Source organism: Lissotriton helveticus, chromosome 5_1 (assembly GCF_964261635.1).
Source record: "Lissotriton helveticus chromosome 5_1, aLisHel1.1, whole genome shotgun sequence".
Classification (NCBI taxonomy): Eukaryota; Metazoa; Chordata; class Amphibia; order Caudata; family Salamandridae; genus Lissotriton; species Lissotriton helveticus.
Window position 1 is genome coordinate 393,718,225 of NC_136065.1, and position 22,324 is coordinate 393,740,548.

General features: G+C 44.8%; 1 protein-coding gene across 2 annotated transcripts in view; it reads left to right on the forward strand.

The window, feature by feature from the left end:
* Window positions 1-22,324, forward strand: part of HSPG2 (heparan sulfate proteoglycan 2) — a 948,088-nt gene that overhangs the window by 433,512 nt on the left and 492,252 nt on the right. For both annotated transcript variants that reach the window (XM_078642606.1, XM_078642605.1), the window contains one exon: window positions 486-572. In XM_078642606.1, the coding sequence (XP_078498732.1) occupies window positions 486-572 (87 nt within the window). The remainder of the gene's footprint in view (window positions 1-485; window positions 573-22,324) is intronic.

A 22,324-nucleotide genomic window follows, 5' to 3' on the forward strand; every position in this document is an offset into this window, starting at 1 on the left:
TGTTTCAACCCCGCTGACTGAAGACTATTGCAGTATTGGATGGTTATCTCCATGAATACTGTAGGTTGTATTACATGCATCTGTGCTGTTGGAGCTCAGGAGTCCAGATGCCTATGAGGGTTTTGGCTTCTCATGAAACTCATTGTTCACATACTACTATTTTAGCAAATGCCTTAAGTAAAGCAAGCTTTGCAGTTGTCTTGCCCAATTAAGCTGTCCTGTGGTTCAATCTTTTAGTTGCTTCTTGGTTTCTGCTATGTAATATCTGCTTTGTTGTGATGCAAAATGCAAATTTTCATCATCTTTTTTGAGTGTTGTCAAATTTCCCCTGAGGCTGTTTAATGCCCGGTTGTGTTATGCCATGCTGGCATGTTTACTCCAACATCAAAAGGACAGTTAATGAAGAGAAGATAGTGCTTTATAGTGGATGAGTTTGAGTTCATGACTTGAAAACAGCTGTAATGATTCAATTTTCCTTCACTTAGACCTATCAGAACATGTTCCCTGGGATCTGATGGACGGCCAACATGTGATTCCTGCCCCACTGGGCACATCGGTCGCCACTGTGAAAGGTACAGTAGTAAACAATACAATTGGTGATGTTGTCCCAAAAAGTAAGGCTTTTACGTGAAAAATATACACACAACAGTGTACAGGGAGCATCTATTTGCAAGGCATACACACCTTTATATATTGGGTAATTTTTGTATTCTTCTAGTCCATAAATAAGACATTCAACAGCAGAGTAAACGTTAAACTTAAAATATATTGTGCAAATAAATTTACATTGCTGAGAGTTTACTTTGCTGCACAACCCGTTGATTTATTTTAACACATGTTATTTACGGATGACTAGCCCAAAGTGAGAAAGCCTTTTGCACTCTAGATGTGAAAGGTATGTCCTCACCATGTTTTTAGACTTATAGCTGTTCCCAGTACCGACTTTCTAACGGATGCAATAAATTGCACTAGTGTCCTTCTTTTGGATCTCTTGATGTTCAGCTGTGCAGGGTGGTCCTTTTACCGTCAGCTGTCCTGAGCTACTGTACTCGCACTTGTGTGCTTGTTGGATGTTAGTAGATATGTCCAGAATCTCCGGCACCACCTTTTGTTTTTCTAGTCAACAGACTAGAGTGGTAATGCATCATATTTTCCTTTACTTGAGTTCTTTCAGCCAATTGTGAGTATTATATTTTCTTTTGGGAGATGACTTTAATGGTTGTCTCTGAAACGCAACATCAAAGATAAGGGGATAGTGTTTTTTCTGTTATATGAAAAGTGCTTTATCACTGACTGATGAATCAAACCAAGCTGAACTGTTTTGAAATATGTCCCTGTTAAAATGTTTTGTTTAGCTCTCAACCACAAGCAAAACAAGAAGGCAGTTTGGAAGTGATTCAGTGATGGGATTGGCTGTGGTGTGGTACTTTGTTCTGAGAGCCTATTCTTTTGTACTTTGGAACTCATGGGACTGATGGTTATGTTTGTGTAACTGTTGCTGGAAAGCGGTAGCCATCCCGGAGAAATCTTGTGTTTGTGTTGCACTGTTATATGGGGGCCTTCTGTTTATTGCAGGTGTTTGAGTTAAAAGACAAAAGGCTTTTAACTTCGGATCCTAGTTTTTAGCATTTGCTTTTTACTTACAATTTGTGTACTGACAACAATTCTCTTTGCAACTCTTAAATTAAGCTTTATTTTAGTACTACAGTTAATTCCTTATACTGACTGATTTTAAATGTCTGCAGTCATTCATAATGTTTAGGGTCATTTTGTTAAGACTGGTGCTCAGTGGGTTCTTTGGATGTGATCTGGGTCTATCCTTCAGAACCACCTCCTATTCACAGCAGCTGCTTCCCATCAGTATCCCTCCACAAACATGATCACAATGCCCATCCCTTCTTTCCCACCATGCTCCCCCTTTATGGAGTGCCACCTGCTCCACTTCCCATCATGTTGCCTGTACTACAGTGTCAAGTGTACTGTTGCTATAGCCTGCCCCCTCCCATCTCAGCTTCCTTTCACTTGAGTAATATTTAGAGAAGTTACTTAGAAATAGGCAGAAGTGAAATTAGTTGATATTATGTGGGTGGTAATGCCCCTTCAACTCACTTTATGTGAATGAGTTCAAAAGACAAAGTAAACTTCATAGGATATAGTGTGCATTAATTAACTAGACACTGCTTTATTTCCTGAATGCTACAACAGCTTGAGGGGAGCTTAGTGTAGGAATCCACTATATAATTTCCCCTCAAAGTTGTTTGCAGAGAGAATTGTTAATACATTTGACAGATGCACAAAATTGTCTAGTTCTGTCTCTTTTGGACTTCTTTTCTTGGTTTTGTGTGTTCTCCCTCTGCCTGGTGGTGGTTCTTACTGAGAACATGAGGCTCATTCTAAGCTCTGTCTGGCAGCACTTTGTTAAAAGTTTTTTAATTCACAAGGAAACCTATATGGAATAAATTCCACAGATAATTTTCTATATGGAATTCCATATTTTAAGAAAATGTATGTAATTACTAGAATCATCAGTTTTCCATTGACTCATGCCAGTCTTATGGTTTCCTTTACTACAGCACAGTGTATCAACATAGCACTCTGTTGTGTTGTGCAGAAAGTGTCTTATGCCTGATGATCCAAATAACGAGTTGCCTACATATGGTAAGGTCCTTCCAGGCATGATGTCACTGAGCTGCATATGTCATAGCCACGGCACAGCAGTTTGCCGTCCTTTTTGTTTTTCTTCACATCTTCAGAGTTGGCAACAAGATTGACACAAAATGTAGTGTACAAGAACTAACTTGGGACCTTAGTAAAAATGGACGACGACTCCTCAGTATGGAAAGGCAGGTGGGGTCAGTGAGGGATCCGCAGGTAGATGCAGTAACCACCAAAGACCTTGTTGCTGAAAGTAAGTAACTTGTTGTTCTGATGGATACCTGTACTTGCTGATTACTCTCCTCTAGCCCCAGTACTCATGCACTACCTTCCTGGTGGTAGGTTTGAGCAGATGATCTAACTAGAAGTCTTGTACTGGGGGTGGGAAAATCCCCCACAGCTGCGTGGATATCTGGATCCCTGGTGCTGATTTTTAGTCATGGGCGAAGTGTGTGAGTGGGTGTCTAGGCCTCTCATGCTAATGCAGTCTGCTTAGTCCAGGAGGGGCACACCAAGAGCTACTCTGAGTGTAGGGAGCTACTTCCCTTCTGAGAGTTAAGTAACATGGGCAAGGCGGCGGCAACCCATCCATCTTTTTGTTTAGTAGCGATCATTCGTGTGTACAGGCCTTTTTTCCTGTCACAGGAGTGGCACCTACCGGTCCACTCATGTGCAGAGATGTATGTTTGCTTGTGCAAGGTACATAACAATGAGGCCAGCAGGTTCTGTTTTGGAAACTCGGGGCCTGGAGAGGCTAGTGAAGGTGAGGACTACAATATTCAGACAGGACATGTGGATTGCTTACTTTCCTGAGAGTGAGTCTAGGAACACACACACTGGAGGAAGAGGAGCAGAGCATCCTCTGTGCACATCAAGGGTCTCTTTGATTCCAGGAAGAGTTACTTGATCAATGGGACTTGGTTCATTGTCAGGGAGATGGTGGGACTGGTGTCACAGTGGAACAGAGAATCTTGATAGAGGGCAACCTTTGTGAGGCTGTTTTCAGTGGAGGCTGGCAGCTAAGTGTGATACCTGGTTACTACCTTATCCTTTGATGTGGGTCAGTCAGAATTGGGGCCATCAGAACTGTCTCTTTGACAAAGGAGGTGGCAGAGGAGAGAGAACTTCAAAGGAGCAGACACTCACAGCCAGAAGTTCAAAGGACCAGATACTAAATCACATTTGTGCCAGGATTTACCCTCTAAAGCTGGGAGCACATGCCACACGCTTTGCCCAACAGCACTGTTCAACAGGAGACGTCACCAAAATTACTAGCTGCTGGAACCAGGACTACTGACCAAGGTCTGCTGGTCTCCCTACTTGGTGAGGAGCCATCACCCTGTGAGTCAGCCAAGACCACTTGAACTGAGCCTGGAGCATCAGCCTTCTGCCTTCCTGCCAAACCCTCTGAGGGAGGAAGGCACTTAGAGGGAGCAATGCCCATCAGTGATCCTTCAGAATGGATCCGTGTGAGTAAAATGTGAGCTGCATGGTCTGGTCAGGACAGCGGTACAAGTGAAGTTGGCAACCCTGTGTGACAGGTTGGGGCCATAGTGAAGTAAGGGCCAGGTCCCTTCTGCAGAATCTATCGGCGATACCTGTATGCCACTTGGGGACCACCATGAAGTAAGGGCCATCACTCTTCTGCTCAGCCAGTCAACGATCCCCATATGTCAGGTGTGGGCCACCATGGAGACAGGGCTGTTGCCTTGGATAGTCATGCCCAGGCTGCTGTGAGTAACACTTACCTATTGTGAGGCGCTACCGAGAATGACGTCCAACACCCAGGCAGGCCATCTTGAGATTGTGGAAACCTGATGCGTCATGCTGGGAAGAGACCGCAAGAGGTCATATCCTCCGCATCAGAAGACTGGCACCCACCGTGATGAACTTGTCCTCTCACACTTGCCCTTTGCCATTGGGGCGAGTAAGACTATTCAATTCCAACAGGTTTGTTGGGGATTTGCATAAACTTGGTGTGTAGTGCTGCTGAAGTCTATACTTAAAGCCAGACTTTAGACTTTGTTGTGTGGGGGCTAACTTGGGTCTCATTGGAAAGTCATCTCCTGTATCAAATGGGGACTATCCAGCCTCACTAGAAAGCGATCGAGTGGCTTGAGGTATACTGCCCAGGAGGAAACTAGACCATCAACCTTAAACTGTGGATGCAATTTACATGTAGGAGGCATGGTTGGAGGCCTTGAAGGTTTCTTTGGGCCCAACGGTGCTCTAGACGGAGCTGGAACCATATGGAAGATGGCCAGCATAGACTGGGTAAAAGCCACTATCTGAGTGGGATCAGCGCAAACGCTTGAAATTCCAGAAAATAAGTTGGGATTCTGGATCAGGTGCCAGTTCCAGAGCAGAGTCAAGTGTAGGTTGTTTCTCTACCAGTACAGGCACTTAGGACATCAATGAAGCAGGAGCCGGGGAATGATGTTGCCGACTAGACCTCCCCCTAGACTGAGAGCGACATTGAAATAGAAGAATTCCTCTTATGGTCTTTCATTTAGGATGTCAAGACCCATACCATGAAGAGTTTTGTTTCCCGCTCCTTGACGGCTTAGGCATACACCTGCGTGTGGTAAGGATAACGCTGTTTAAATCCTGAAATCTGAGTGGGATACATCCTGTCAACACTGCAAATAATATTTTTTTAAGGAAAACGTTCTGAGAAAAGCAACTGGATCTGTGTTGAAAGGCATGGAAAAAAAGGAACCGAAATTGGCGTTCTGGGGTTGCTATGTGATGTTGTTTATGTAGAGGATCCTGAAGGCAAGTCGAAGCCTTGCCTCACCTGTTTGCTAGTGAGTTATTTTACTTTTCCGTATCCAGCCTGGCACCTGTAGGAGATTCAAAAGGTGGGGAATGTATCGGTCAATGTATGCATTACAAATAAATTCGTTCAGTAGCTGCCTGTCTTTTACCTTAACATATCTGTTCAGCAGACAACGATATTTTCTAGATTTCAGCGCTGGTTTCTTTCATGAAATTTCCTTTTCCATATTGCTTTCCCAAATACCCCCAAAAAAACACACCCTTCAGTGTAATTTTAGTTTTGCAGCATGAATCTTTTCTGGATTCACTATGCTGTGCAGTATTCCGCCATCTAGTGGTTGGGTCTGGAATTGTAGTATTTCTTCTCTTTTTTTTCGTGGACTGGTGGGCGTTGACATACCTCCATTTGGTGTCCTGACGTGCTTCCTCTGGAGGCTCCCACCTTTGGTCGCCATCTTCAGATTCTTTTTATCCGCCGTTGGGTCTGGATCGAGACGGATGGAGCTCCAGAACTTTGGAGAGAAGAATCCACGAAAATTAACGAGAAGAGCAGGAAAACAACTCAACGACACACCGGCCTTCGAGACGGCGCACCGGGACACAGAGAAGAGGAAAAGAACACCGAAATTTCGACGTCCAACAGAGAATACGCACACAGGGGGCTCCCTAGGCGCTGTAATGGGCAAGACACCATTCAAGTTCTGCGACAGTTGCCACCACAAGTACGCACAAAAGGACCAGCACCCGGTCTGTAACCTTTGCTTGCCACTTGACCACCGCTCCGAAGACTGCAACACGTACTCGGCATTCACCCTGAAGACCTTGAGAGTGAGGGAAAGGCAAAGAGCGAATGACAACATGCAGCATCAAGGACCACCGCCATCGCTTCGTGACCTGGGCCTCTCCAGCAAAGTAGAGGACAATGTCACCGAAGGACCCGATGATGACAAGGACACGCACGTCCAGGCCATTGATGCCGAAAAAAGAACTCTGAAGGAGGTAAGAGAGACAGCGACCCCTAGACAGTCGATCTAGCCCCGAAGGAGTGACTCTATAAGTCCTCAAAAACAGGCCCGGCGTCAAATTTCGGTGACCACGAGCTGGTCCAAGGACAAACAGTCCGTCCGTTCCTTTGAGAAGGACTCCCAGACGGTGAAGACCCTTGATAAGACCAAGTCGTTGAAGAGCAGTCACGAGAAAGACTCCTCGACGTCGAAGAAAGAGAGGGTGAAGCAAGCTTCGACTTGAACATCATCAAGCGCCAAGAGAAAGCCCGACAATCTCGACGCCGAAGCACAAGCGTCGGAGCTCGAGAAGAAGAAGAAGCTCGAAGTCGAAATGGCAGCACAAGAGATATTTCGAAGAGAAAATGAAGCAATTCAAGATCCCACCGAAAACCTCGACACACCCCGAAAGAGACCTTGAAGAACTACAAGTTCCTACAACACCAGAACCGGCTTACAGAGGAGGAAGAAGAATACTACTTCGAACCCGAGGGAGAAGAAGAGTACCATACCTGTCCCGGTTCGGCGACACAAGACATGCAGTGGCAAGATCTCAACGCTGACTCGCCAAAAGAAGAGGTAGATACATACCCTTCGAGTCCCTCAACCCCCCGACGACATTGGGATGTACAATCAGGTAATAGAGAAGGCTACAGACACCTATGGAGTACCGCTAGAGGAAGAAAAGCCACAGTCCTGTTTTCTCCTAGAAACTTTGCTGCCCACACAAACAAGAAGACAATTCCTGCCCATGCTCCCAAGTGTGCTAGACCAGGGAAAGGACGCCTTCAAGGAACCTGCCACATGCAAGGCAGTAAAACCAAGTGGTGAGAAAAAATACATGCACTCCTCCAAGGACCCAATGTATATCAGGGGTTTAGTGCCTGCTGACTCTGTAATAGCTTCCACAGCCAGAAAGAGGGCTAATGTGCCCACTAATCTTGGCCCACCACCAGACAAGGAAAGCAAGAGAATGGATCTCACAGAAAGAGAGATGGAACGAAGTGCCACAATTCAGTGGCGCATAGCTAATTTGAACGCCTTGATCAATTGGCATTCATACCAGCACTAGGAGGAGGTAGGCGACCTACTCAAGAATCTGCCAGACCAGTTCCAGAGGAGGGCAAGCCACTTGGTAGAAGAGGGGAAGAACATGGCCAATACATGTTTAAAATCAGCCCTAGATGCTGGGGAGACAGCAAGTAGGCAAGTGATGTTCTGGTTTACGGAGAAAAGACATGCCTGGCTACGAATCTCAGGGTTCAAGCCAGAGGTTCAAACTAACATCTTGAACACTCTGTTCAATGGAGAACAACTGTTCGGAACAGCTGTGGACGACGAGCTAACTCAGCTGAAGAAAGAAAATGAAACAGCAAGATCCAGGGGGCACTACAATTCAGAGGTATGCGTAGGGGAACACTATCGCGGAGATGAACAGGCAGAGGTAACTACCAGCCAGTAGCCTCACACCAGACCTTTCCACAAGGTTACCAAGGAGGGAACCAGGGTCAGCAACAACAAGGTTGGCAATACCAGCAGAGGAGGCAATCCTTTCGAGGGCGTACTCTAGGAAGAGGCCAACAGCAAAGAGGGGGCAGCAATCCTCCTCCAAGTAACTGCACTACAACTTTGGTGCACACTCTAAAAAGACCTCATAGGGCGCAACAACTAATAGACATACAAAAACATCAGGTCCCAAACACCAAGGAATACCTCCAACATGCAACACCAGTGGGAGGCAGAATAGGACACTTCTTCCAGGAGTGGAAGAGGATTACATCTGACAAATGGATATTAAACGTAATACAATACGGATACTGCATAGAACTGGCAAAACAACCGCCATGCAGAAAACCAAGGAACAAGGTTCATTCAAAAAGAGAACTGTCTCCTTTGCTCGAAGAGGTACACAAACTCCTACACAAGGGTGCCATGGAGAGGATGCCTGACAAGGAGAGGAACAAGGGGGTGTATTCAACATACTTCCTCATACAAAAGAAGGACGGAACATTAAGATCTATACTAGACTTAAGGTTCCTAAATAAGTTCAAGATGACATCCTTACAAGAAGTAATACCTCAGATACGGGTAGGGGTCTACATGGCAACTATAGATCTAAAGGACGCTTACTTGCTCATCCCCATGAACAACAGACAAAAACCTACTCTGATTCGTAATCAACAAAACGCACTACCAATTCACGGTGCTAGCGTTCGGACTAAAGTCACACCAAGAGTGTTCACAAAATGTCTAGCAGCAGTAGCAGCCCACCTAAGAAGGCAGCGAATACACGTTTACCCATACCTAGACAACTGGCTAGTGAGGGCAAGCACATACAACCTGAGCAAACAGCACATACAAAGGGTCATATACACTTTGTTCAAACTGGGTTTCTCAATAGATTGGGAAAAGTCATCAAAAACACCAGAGCAGGTGAAGATATTCTTTGGGGCAAAAATAGACAACATTAGGGAAAGTGTTCCCAAGCACAAAGAGGACAGTAGCAATTCTGCAGGAGACACATCTTTACTGCAAGGGGCAAGCTCTGGCAGTGAGGACAGTGTGGGAAACTACTAGGGATGATGGCTTCATGCATTTATCTAGTCCCAAACATTTGACTGTGTATGAGACCATTCCAGGAATGGATTCAACAACAATGGTCACAGGCAACAGGGAGTTGGGAGGTTCTAGTGGTTGTCACGCAAACAGTGCTTCAGGAGATGACATGGTGGGACAGGAGGAACATAACACAGGGGAGACCTTTCACACAACCAACTCCGACAGTGACCATTACAACAGATGCTTCCCAAATGGGGTGGGGAGCCCACATGAACAACCACAAGGTGAGCGGGTTATGGACCCAGTAGGATGCGCTAAAACACATCAGCTTACTAGAATTAAAGACCGTGTTCCTAGCCTTTAAAGCCATTCAAAAGGAGATTTACAGAAAGAGTGTGTTGAATCAAACAGACCATACAACCACACTGTTTTACATTAACAAACAAGGAGGAACACAATCATTAACACTGTCAACCCTAGCCCAGGAGGTATGGAGATGGGCTATCCCAAGGAACATAGACCTACTAGCAATCCACCTTCCAGGGAAGAACAATGTAGAAGCAGACAGACATCCACTGTGAAATAACTCCCTCGTGACCTCTCTATTTTTTTAAAGGGATTTAACCTCTGAATTCAAACATGGGCACAACCAAATTCCAAAAACATATACATTTTACTTTCTCATTTTCTTTTATTTAAATTATTTTTTCATTAGTACTTCTTTTCACATCATTGTTTTCAGCTTAAAAACGTTATAAAAAAATACATAATTGTCATCAATGATCTATAACACAAAATTGATTATTCATACTACAGTCCATTCATTACCAGGTAGAGAACTGACACAACCAATCCACTCACTCATACCTCATACACATTCACCACTCTATCTGTGCAAGTTAACACGTTTTAGTTGGTTCTCGTCTATTGCCCATTCCAGAGCCACTACAAGCAGTAGGATTTTACAAAGACTTGGTCAACGCGTTTCGGTGGCAAACCGCAACGATAGGAGCCACCTTCATCAAGACCCTCCAGATATGTCAACACTTGTTCTCTACACCCTGGGTTTTCTCTTGTTGAGTCTTCATTGAGAGATATTAAACCTCAAAAGTCTAGGAAGTCAATCCAAATTGTAATCATTCATCAAAGAGGGCTTGCTACCTGCTCAGGTGTCTTGCCAAGGGACGCGCCTTCTATCCTGCCAGGGTTTGGCCAGCACTAGTTGCTACAAGGCTCCACTGAAAAATGGTATAACTTTGAAAGTGTTCATTCACGTTTCAGGGTATCTGCCAGCTAATCTTCTAATACCATATTCCCTCACTCCGTCGATGTCCAATCAGACAGCGTTGTCTCAGTGTTTTCATAAGATCACTATTTTACTCTGCGTGTCTGTCCATCAAATTCCCGCAACATCATTCTCGTCTCCAAAAGTACTCGTGGAGACGCAAATGATTTTGCGGGATTTTGATGGACAGACACGCCGAGTAAAATAGATACCCTGAAACACTCCTATCGTTGCTGTTTGCCACCGAAACGCGTTGACCAAGTCTTTGTAAAATCCTACTGCTTGTAGTGACTCTGATAAATTTTTAAGCTGAAAACAATGATGTGAAAAGAAGTACTAATGAAAAAATAATTTAAATGAAAGAAAATGAGAAAGTAACATGAACTAAGGAATGCAGGAAAACAAAGCAATTCTTTGTTCGTTTGAAAACAGTTTTCTGGAACGACCAGTCACAAAGAATACCATTGCAAGATGGGTAGCACAAGTCACAGTTGTGCCACAAACAGTCAGGTCAAACCTTGCAAGGAGCACCGCACGCTCACTCAACGAAGAAAGGAGCAACAGTGGCTTTCCTAGCACGGTCTTCAGTGCACACGTTCACAAAGCACTACTGTGTGGACATTCAGATGAACAAGGAAGCACAAGTAGCACAAAGTCTTACAACATATATTGACAAACCAGCGTTCCTCTTCCACGCAGCCACCACAGGACTAGCAAACCACTACATAGTCTATGCGAAGCATAGTGAATCCAGAAGATTCACGCTGCAAAACGTATAGTTTCTTATCTGTCGGTGTAGTTTTGCAGCTTGAAGACTTTTCTGGATTCACTAGCGAACCCACCCACCTCCACCAAGAAGGTGACACAGGAGGAATAAATAAAGGAAAAGTAGAACAAACAATCGAGGAAAAAAAAAAAAGAATCTGAAGATGGCGACCAAAGGTGGGAGCTTCCTGAGGAAGCACGTCGACATCACAGAAGGACACCAAATGGTGGTATGTCGATGCCCACCAGGCCAAAAAAAAAAAGAGAAGAAATACTACAATTCAGGACCCAACCACTAGATGGCTGAATAATGCACAGCATAGTGAATCCAGGAAAGTCTTCAAGCTGCAAAACTACACCGCCAGGTAAGAAAGTATATGTTTTACCATCCACAGCTTTTTATTAAGCTTTTGATGGAATTGGAGATAAAATAAAAGTAAGCATGACTTCATAGAAATAGCCATTCATTTTATTTATATACCAACTGCTTTCATCCAAGGCTACTGCTTGTTTCAGATTTTCAGAAAAAGTTGTGGATGGCTGCAATTGAAATTAGAAAATGTTCTTCTTTGGACTACTTGCAAGCAAATATGAAAAGGCTTTGCTGCAAATGATTTTCTAAGGAAGATTGATGGCACATCTGACTGTGTTAAACAAGCAGTTGCGGTGAAGAAATACTTGTAGTCCTATCTGCTTCATCGGAGCTTTTGAAAGCAATATACCCTTCCTATGCTGGGTGAACATAGTCTGGAAACACGGCTTTCTGTGTGGTACTTTTTTTCAGGTGTACTTGCTTGCTTCTGGTGGTTGTTCTTTTGTTTCTCTGTAGGTATTTTTCTACACTAACACAGGGCCTGCAATTTCCTTTTTTTTCTTTCTTACTTTCTACGTCAATTTGTCGTTATTACTTCACCGTGTTTGGCTTGTTCTTCTGTCTCGATACCTCCACACCACAGAAAAATTCTTCATTGAAATCAAACATTAAAAGTTGCCAACAGTGGCACTTACATTTGAGTGCTATTGCAGTGTCAAGCAACTTGCAAAAGTTGTCTATGCATACTTTTCTGCTTTCTAAAATACCACAAGCTGTTTTGGAGAAATAAAAAAGATTATTTAATTCTTTGACCAAAGAGCCCTTACCAGGACCTGCCATGATCTGGAGAACATCGCAACACCAGCCGAGAAGATACATATGAAATGCGGTAAGGTGATTCCCACAGTGGCGAACATCCCAGAAGAGCTGAGCGGAGATGGTGAGTGGGACTTAGAAATGTCGGGAAGTGGAATGGAACCTTTTGACCCTGATTGGGAGCTTTTTAGCACATCTTCTGGGGGTAATAACTTAATCCCGACAAGCAGCCCTTTGACATTACCTACTAAAACACCGGTCACAATCTCTGTATTAGACATCTTTAAACAAAGCTGGCTCACTTTCCAAGACCAAATGAATACTTCAATGAACACATTTGTTTTACGTCTCAAGTTACTGGATGACAACAACCATGAACTGAAAGATGGCATACAGATGGTGAGTGACCGGCAAAAACACCTAGATGTGCAACTGCAAAACCTGACCGAGAGTCTGTCAAAAACAGCAAAACAAGATCTAGTTTTAGAACTTGAACATAAGTATGCAGATGTGGGGAAAAAGCTGGACAGTTTGCAGGACAAGTTGGACAAACTTCTTGGTGGATTATCATATTTGATGGAGGAAGTCAATGCACTTAAGAGACCAAGGACTGGTAATGGATCTTTGGTTTCATCTGTAAGCTCTTCTTCTGGAATGAAAGGATCATTGGCTTTTACAGCATCTCCAAAAACAAAAATACCAGCTCCTAAAAATTTTGCTACACCTCTCAATGAGCCAATGGTCCGAAGTGAGTCTATTTCCACACGTACAGTTGAGCCTCTGACAACAAAACCCCATATTTTAGCATCTCGTCCAGTGTTAGGATCTCTGGAGTCACCTCCGACATCTGCTACACTCATTCCTTCAGATGTACAAGTTGGAATTCATGAGAGGAACACTGCAAGCCCTAAAACAACAATGTTTTCAGTCACCAAAACAGAACAGGATAGCATTATATCGACAAGTCCACTAGTGATCACCTTTCAGTCACCAGCACATATATCTACTCGCAGAAACATCTTCTCAAATCTATTCTCCCAATTATGGGGGTCTGGAAAGGCTGTGGAGGAATCCCAAGTGGTGCCACCTACAACTAAGCCAAAGACCACTACCCAAAGCCCTAATCAGTTGCATGCATCCTCTGCCACATCAAAGCTTTTTTCCTTCACTGCTAGTCCGAGAAGGGGCACTTCTACATTTCAAAATGGGGCAAAGCAAACTTGGAAACCACCTATTTACAATACAATTCGCAGTGTTAGTGAGCCTCGAACCGTCACTACACCTGCTATGCACTTGCCTAAAACAACAGCTTCAAATCGGAGAAGACCACAGACCAAGGTCACATCTGCAATGCTGACATCTGGGGTGACGCTCACAACCATGACAAGTGGAAAACTACAAATGGGGAGGACCTGGTCACCTGCTGCCCAGGGTTTGACCGGTCGGGAGGCAGAGACACGTGCTGTTCCCTCCTTCATTGCTACACAAACATTACGAACAAAGACTCAAATGATCCCTACTAAGAAAATAACACAGCGGCGACAAAGTATCAACATTGAAATAGGGAGTTCTTCTGAAGCAGTGAAGTCAGTGACAAAGAAAGCTCCTGAATGTGTGTGCATATCCCACACATTTGACGGTGATCATGGAAGCGGAGACATGGAGACTTATCTTCTCGGAAGCAAGCATCCGCACAACACTCAACAGCCATCCAAGAACCTTCCCAATGCTCAGCCGTCTAGGATGACCCAACCTCCAGGGACACAGCAGAAGCCACTCAGGCAGACAGCACAGTCCTCCTCTCTCCATGTTCCATCTAGGAAAAAGACTGAGAGTCTTCCTATTTCCTTGTTTCCTTGTGTGCCGGCATGCAGAACAAAGAGCCCGATGAAGCCTAATAACGTAGGGCATTCTTCTAAGGCAGTGACAAAGAAAACTCCAGGTTGTGTGTGTGTGCCTGATGTGTTTGACACCGAGCAAGGTAGTGGATCTATGGAAAGGCATGTCCCTCCAAAGAAGATACCGGTTAATAAACAACCACCACCTAAGAAGCCACCAAATTTACAACAGCACAAAATGCCACATCCTGCAAAGAAGGGGCCGAATAAATCGCAAAGCATTCTGCCACCAAAGAAGAATGTGCAAAGACAGGTACCAACAGTGTCGCCAAAGAGGAATTTCCAGAAAAAGGCACACCCAAATGTGCCCCCAAAGAATGTACAGAAAAAACTGCCACCAGAGAAGAATGTACAGAAAAAACTGCCACCAAAGAAGAATGTACAGAAACAACTGCCACCAAAGAAGAATGTACAGAAACAACTGCCACCAAAGAAGAATGTACAGAAAAAACTGCCACTAAAGAAGAATGTACAGAAAAAAGTTCAACAGAAGCCGCAGCCACAAAAGAAGGAACAACCAAAGACTGTACAGAGAAAAGTGCCTGCTCAGAAGAAAGTGGAAAGGAAATTGACACCACAGAGGAAAGTGGAGCGGATGCTGCCACCTCAAACGAAGTTGCAAAGGGAGCTGTCACAACCAAGTAAGCCCCAAAAGAAATTTAAATTGCAGACCAAGATACAGAAAAAACTGCCACCACAGCGGAAACCAGAATTACAGAAAAAACAACTGCTACACAAAAAGCTTTTGATGCAAAAGAAGGCACTACTACAGAAGACGAAGCAGTCGTCCAGTGGCTGGGATCTGATCCGTTTTCTTCAAGGCGGAGATCGGACTGTGACTAGTAGAGACAGAGCAGAACCCCCGCTTTATATTCTTCTGGGAAGACTTGCTATTCCTGTCAGAATTATTCCAGATTGACTTTTGTATCCACAAACTGTGGGTAAATTTTGTTGATGGTAATTGAATCTGCATTTATCCCGCGGTATTTTGTATCTCGCAATGCCGATGGGGGAGTTAGACCGTGACATTTGCAAACGAACTGTTTCGCAGGATCGAAACATGAAGGACCGCTGCATTCCACCCGTTGGACACTTTCTTTTGCAGCATTTTATTGTTATGTTAATTATATTGAATTAAAATGAAGGTTTGTCTTGTTTAGCTTTTGTTAAGATTAGCAACTTCTATTTTTCACTTGCAGGTTTATTAGCATTATCTTTTTTTTTTTTTTCGTCCTGTATTATGATCAGGGCCACTGGAATTATGTGGCAAGGGAGGGACAAATTATGTGGCTGGGTTTACTAAATTATGCAGTAAGGAAAAGCAAATGATGCAGTGTAATGCAACACAGTTTGTGATGGCATTACTTTATTACTTGGCCATATTACAAGTTAACTGTGTCTGGGCAAAGGCTTCACCTCATTAGTACCAGTTTAACACCAAATTCACTATGTGCCAACATGTGTCGCTGCGTAACTCTTAATCCCTTTGAGGTAGAATTACATTTTGTTGTAAAAATCTGTGATTTATCAACTGGAAATTATGTGGCAACTATGGCAGATTCAAAATTGTGCGGGGCACAGCAGAATAACCTAATTTCAGTGGCCCCAGTTAAGGTTACACCTTGAGGTTGCTCACTGGTTTTTAATCTAGTACAATGATTAAAGCGTCCAGAAATTGTGTGAATTTTGGATGGTACCGGAGGTCAAAAGGGAGAAACTGAAAGTGAAGATTTATTGCGAAGCAGAATCCTCCTTTTGTAAAGAGAAATGTAGTTGTTGATAGTTTTGCCTAAATGGGTTGGGGTTATCTATGATTGTTTCAGCATATCTTTAGCTCAGATTTCCTCAAGAATGATTGTCACGTTTTAAGGCCAAATGTGTCTCCGTTTTGACCTATGGTTCAGGGGTGTGGGGTTCGGACAAATGTGGAAAAATACAAATTGTGGAGAATAAGTTTGTAAAACGTTTGTTATGTGTGCCATTGAGTACATCTAATATATTTTGCCATGAGGAAGTTGGCATTGAATTCATAAGTGACATTATTCATGTTGCCCCATTGATATTATGGGCAAAGGTTTGGCAATCTGAAAATTTGAAATTAACAAAAGACATTATTCAAGATTGTCAAAAACTTGATTACCATACCCAAATCCCGTGGTTAAGATATGTTAAAGAGACCTTCTCTAAGATAGGTCTAGGAAAAATGTATACAAACCCAGAACTACTTGGTAGGGATACCAAGGAGATTATTAAGAAAGCCTTTAAATCTAGCGTGGGTCCTCTGGTGACAAATGATAGTCTACTGAGCGTACAAGGAAAACCAGTTCGCCAGTTTTATTTGTCATATATTATGAACACACAATGGCGTTTTTATTTAACAAGATTTCGACTTGGTACCCTGCATTTTTTGTTTGCTTTCCCTAAACAGGGGGGATGGTGGGAAAAGTTACCCAATTGCCCTTGTAACAATAAGGTGTCGCAAAATACTCTCCATCTCTTGTTTTTTTGTACTTTGTATAAAGTTCCAAGAAATGTTTTTCTTAAACCTTTATTGGCATCATTTCATACACGCTATTATAAAGAAGCGTATGATTGTTTGTTGTCCCTATCAACTGTACATATTTGTAATTCCGTCTTAAGTTTTATCAGATCAGCTCTGGTGATTCGAAACAGATACTGATGACATTCGGTTTTTCAGAAAAGCTTGTAAATATGTAAAATGTTGGTTAATTCTATTTGTTTTTAAAAAAACATTTTTTTGTCATGTTTACTTTTATGGTTTCTATGCGAAATCGAAATAAAGTTTTGAAACTGAACTGATTGTCACGTTTCTCACTTGTTTAAAGTTTGTGAATTGGTTGGTGTTCACTGCAGTTTTACAAGGACCTCCTCTGTTACAGAAGTCATGCACTACTCTATCTGGCCACTAGGTAACAGTAAAAAATAACTGTTCCTCTGTCCCATCAGTTCATAGGTTGTGGAAATTACCTTGGCAGTTAAATGCAAACTCATGGTACGTTTTCTCACATCTGGACCATTTTTTTATCGAAGAGAGTAAAAACGGGCTTATAAAGTGAGGGGCGTTTTTAAACATTTGCAGATTCATAGCTGCAATATGCACTGTCCCATTGAAGTGACATTTTGGCTTGGAAAGCCAACGGTCGTTATACAGACTACCGATAGATTAATCGTGCGATCCTCGTTAGCAAACGCAGACTCTGCCCTTATTAGCCCTTTCCACCTGTCTGTGGACTGCGTCAGTGCAGCGGGTGGTGCCAGAGCCCAGCGGAAGGCACACTTCAGAGCTTGCCCACTCTTATCACAGCCAGACCTGCTCACAGTCTGCCACCTCGCAGCCGCCGACAGTGCCTCATCCCTCGTCCCTCACAAGAATTTGTCTTCACACTGCCTGCCCCCCTCATCACACTGCCTGCCTCCCTCATCACACTGCCTGCCCCCCTCTTCACACTGCCTGCCTCCCTCGTCACACTGCCTGCCTCCCTCGTCACACTGCCTGCCTCCCTCGTCACACTGCCTGCCTCCCTCGTCACACGGCCTGCCTCCCTCGTCACACGGCCTGCCTCCCTCGTCACACGACCTGCCTCCCTCGTCGCACTGCCTGCCCTCCCCTATTCGCACTGCCTATCCTACCCTCTTCGCACTGCCTGTCCTCCCCTCTTCGCACTGCCTGCCTCCCTCGTCGCACTGCCTGCCTCCCTCGTCGCACTGCCTGCCTCCCTCGTCGCACTGCCTCCCTCGTCGCACTGCCTGCCTCCCTCGTCGCACTGCCTGCCTCCCTCGTCGCACTGCCTGCCCCCCTCTTCGCACTGCCTGCCCCCCTCTTGGCACTGCCTGCCCCCCTCTTGGCACTGCCTGCCCCCCTCTTGGCACTGCCTGCCCCCCTCTTGGCACTGCCTGCCCCCCTCTTGGCACTGCCTGCCCCCCTCTTGGCACTGCCTGCCCCCCTCTTGGCACTGCCTGCCCCCCTCTTCGCACTGCCTGCCCCCTCCTTTTCACTCTGCCTGTCCTCTCCTTTTCACTCTGCCTGTCCTCCCCTCTTCACTCTGCCTGTCCTCCCCTCTTCGCACTGCCTGTCCTCCCCTCTTCGCTCTGCCTGTCCTCCCCTCTTCGCTCTGCCTGTCCTCCCCTCTTCGCTCTGCCTGTCCTCCCCTCTTCGCTCTGCCTGTCCTCCCCTCTTCGCTCTGCCTGTCCTCCCCTCTTCGCTCTGCCTGTCCTCCCCTCTTCGCTCTGCCTGTCCTCCCCTCTTCGCTCTGCCTGTCCTCCCCTCTTCGCTCTGCCTGTCCTCCCCTCTTCGCACTGCCTGTCCTCCCCTCTTCACTCTGCCTGTCCTCCCCTCTTCACTCTGCCTGTCCTCCCCTCTTCACTCTGCCTGTCCTCCCCTCTTCACTCTGCCTGTCCTCCCCTCTTCACTCTGCCTGTCCTCTCCTTTTCACTCTGCCTGTCCTCCCCTCTTCACTCTGCCTGTCCTCCCCTCTTCACTCTGCCTGTTTTCCCCTCTTCGCACTGCCTGTCCTCCCCTCTTCGCTCTGCCTGTTTTCCCCTCTTCGCACTGCCTGTCCTCCCCTCTTCGCACTGCCTGTCCTCCCCTCTTCGCTCTGCCTGTCCTCCCCTCTTCGCTCTGCCTGTCCTCCCCTCTTCGCTCTGCCTGTTTTCCCCTCTTCGCACTGCCTGCCTCCCTCGTCGCACTGCCTGCCTCCCTCGTCGCACTGCCTCCCTCGTCGCACTGCCTCCCTCGTCGCACTGCCTCCCTCGTCGCACTGCCTCCCTCGTCGCACTGCCTCCCTCGTCGCACTGCCTGCCTCCCTCTTCGCACTGCCTGTCCTCCCCTCTTCGCACCGCCTGTCCTCCCCTCTTCACTCTGCCTGTCCTCCCCTCTTCACTCTGCCTGTCCTCCCCTCTTCACTCTGCCTGTCCTCCCCTCTTCACTCTGTCTGTCCTCCCCTCTTCGCACTGCCTGTCCTCCCCTCTTCGCACTGCCTGTCCTCCCCTCTTCGCACTGCCTGTCCTCCCCTCTTCGCACTGCCTGTCCTCCCCTCTTCGCACTGCCTGTCCTCCCCTCTTCGCACTGCCTGTCCTCCCCTCTTCGCACTGCCTGTCCTCCCCTCTTCGCACTGCCTGTCCTCCCCTCTTCGCACTGCCTGTCCTCCCCTCTTCGCACTGCCTGTCCTCCCCTCTTCGCACTGCCTGTCCTCCCCTCTTCGCACTGCCTGTCTTCCCCTCTTCACTCTGCCTGCCCTCTCCTCTTCACTCTGCCTGCTCTCCCCTCTACTGCCTATATATCCTGCTTTACCACACTCAGGCTTTAGGCCTGGATGTATCACCTCCATGGCTCTTTTCTCAAACTTTCGCTCCTGTGCTTGTAAAAGGTGACGGCACCCCTTACATCTGCATTTTCTCTCTTGTTGTTACTCACTGTTTTCCTGGCTTCCAGATGTGTGCACTCGCCTTGCATTCACTGCAAATTTGGCCACTCTCCGTGTTGTCATGTTCTGATACTGTAGCCTGAACCAACCAACCCTAAGCATTCCCTGCAAGGCTAAATAAAGAAATATGTGCATTGGGAAAGCTTAACCAATATAGCAAAAAGTTGGAAAAAGGAAAAGAGCGTTAAAAATAGTCGCATCACCCAAGATCTGCCACCTCTCATTTGTTTCTTCCAAGTCCACTAAAAGTGCAACTTCTTTTTTGTAAAAATGTAATCGCTTGTCGGAGTGCACAAATAAAATATATTTAAGAACCTTCAGCCCTTTCATTATAAGGAATCTTGAATCACATACAAGAGTGACCTGCAAACATCAATTAGATGCTGCTGCCATGTGTTAGTGTTACAGTAATGCAATATTACAGTGAGAAAAACAGTACAATTATGTTGTCGCTGAATGAAGTGGAGAAGCATGCGGCCTGGGCATTTGATAATGCAGTGTATAAAAAATCAAAATGACCCATTTTATCCTAATACGCCAACACCTATCTTTGGACCTTATGGATTTTTATGCCTTTCTTTAAAAAAAAAAAGATATATTTCAGTGGTCAGTATTCTGTCCTTTGCACAGACAGGATGTTATCAGGCCTCCTCCTTTGTACCAGTAAATGATTACAGTTTTGAACCAGCCATATTCCTGAAGATCTGGGACTATGAATCCCCAAAAATTGTCATGAAAGGAACACTCCATTCTTTATATTTTCTAGTGCTTAAAAATAGATGAAGTGTTAAATAGGGATTGTGAAGTTCAGTAGAAACATGTAGAGTAATATTTCTGCATGCAGTTGGTTTGAGAGAAGGCTGCTCCAATGAATTTGGGCGTGTCTGCAATCGTGGCAAAGCTCTTATTCTTTCTCTGTTGCTTATTTTTCACATTGTGAACACATTATCTGAAACGCAATGGGTACAACTGGAAGTAAACATGAGTTGACATTGTCAGAGGAGGCATAATGCCGTTCGTCTTTGTGTTGTTACCACGCAGCCGTAGAGCTGTCCATTGAGCTTGTAGAGGAATGCTCTTGAAGTGGTGAGCGCCATGTCTGTTTACTGCTATGGCACCTCCTCAGGCTTACTGGTCTTGTAGGGTAGGCAGATGTAATGCATTGTTGAATGTAGCTGATATTTCGTTTTCTGATCATACTCTGAATTAAATGGTCTCCTAGTCAGAGAATCTTAGGGGGTCCTATGTTCTAACTGGAGAATAGCATGGGTATCTAGACAAGTAAAGCCACTACATCAGAGGGAACCTTTGCAGGCAGTTAAATGCCTTCTATTTTCTGGCATCTTAAGCTGATGTAATCAGTTTTGTTACAGTTGATTCTGATTTTTGAGGGCACCATGTTTACACTCCTATGTTATGAAAGTAACACTAACAACAGAAGTCAGCTGAGGCATAAGTATTGTGCATTTGAAGACTTGAGTCCTTCCTGATGTAGTGGTTACATGCGCCTTTGTGTATCTTACATAAACTTCCTATTATAATCTCTCTCCTATACATCCCACCACCACCTATGCAATGACATAGCAGTAGTCATGATGGACCTTTATGGCTCCTCTTAAACCTGGGTTGTGGATCCATTGGGTTTCCCGGTAGATGATTTAGAGGTACCTTTACATAGGTGGGTCCACACCCTCTAGTAATTTCAAATAAATGCTACATCCAATATTTTTAATAAGTTTTACATCTTAAATTCTCTATGCTGGTTGCTCAGTTGGGTCTTGGTTCCTTCTAAACTATGTCACACAAAGAATTTTAATTGACAAGATGAGATCTCCGTATTATTTTGCTGGTTAGGTTTTACACTTGCTCCTTTCTTGCTAGTGAAAGTCTGGATGAAACCTAGAGTAATAGATGCGTGCTTCTAATTGGATATGGGACGGTCACTTGATTAATTGTTTGGTGAAGCCCATCATAAATGTATATATTATAGTTTCAGATGGAAGCCTTTGGGAGGTGGGTGGAGGGTTGAGAGCATTTTGCAGGAGAAATGATGTAGCCCCTTGGAACGAAGTAAACTAAGACCAGGTAAGCTATTCTCAAATGTGCTGGGAGTGTGCTTTACTGCCTCATGTGGTCTGCCTAACATTTGCTGCTTCATAGTTCTTAGTCCGTGTGCTGGGTGGTGGTTAAGAATGCAATGTTGGTGTGTCTGTCGGCTTTGTACTGCAGATGGGTCAAGAGTGGACAGAGGGGTGGCGGATGGACGGACTATTGGGAAATCAAAGAGATTCCTTGTTAAAACTTGATAGAATTTCAATTTAAACATGTAGGAAAAAATGTGGAGGTGCTCATTGTCCCTACCAACACTATGTAAATCTCTGAATGTGGTGAGAGCTAGTGTCATATTTTCATTTGTCATTCAGTAACCTGCCATTGCTAGATTAAGAATGTGAAATTGATTTATATCAGCGAGTGGTCTGCTTTTGAAATAGTCGAGCACCAGTGGTTATTCAGTTATGTCTCCACTAGATGTGGAAGGATTTGTTTTCCACAAATTTATGGATGAAGACAGATTGTGATCATTTATCAATCACAAATTCTGAAGCTTCTGCCATCTGCATAGACTGTCCAGATTATTCTAGACTGTGACACTTCATTTGATGAAAAAGATCACACAAAATGCATTCCTGAATAACAGATTTGTTTGACTCTTTGAAAACCGCCACCAGTTGATTAAATCCTTTGTTGTAATTCTTTAAACCCACTACTGGAGGAATGAGACTTTTCAAAATATACCAGTTGTGTGA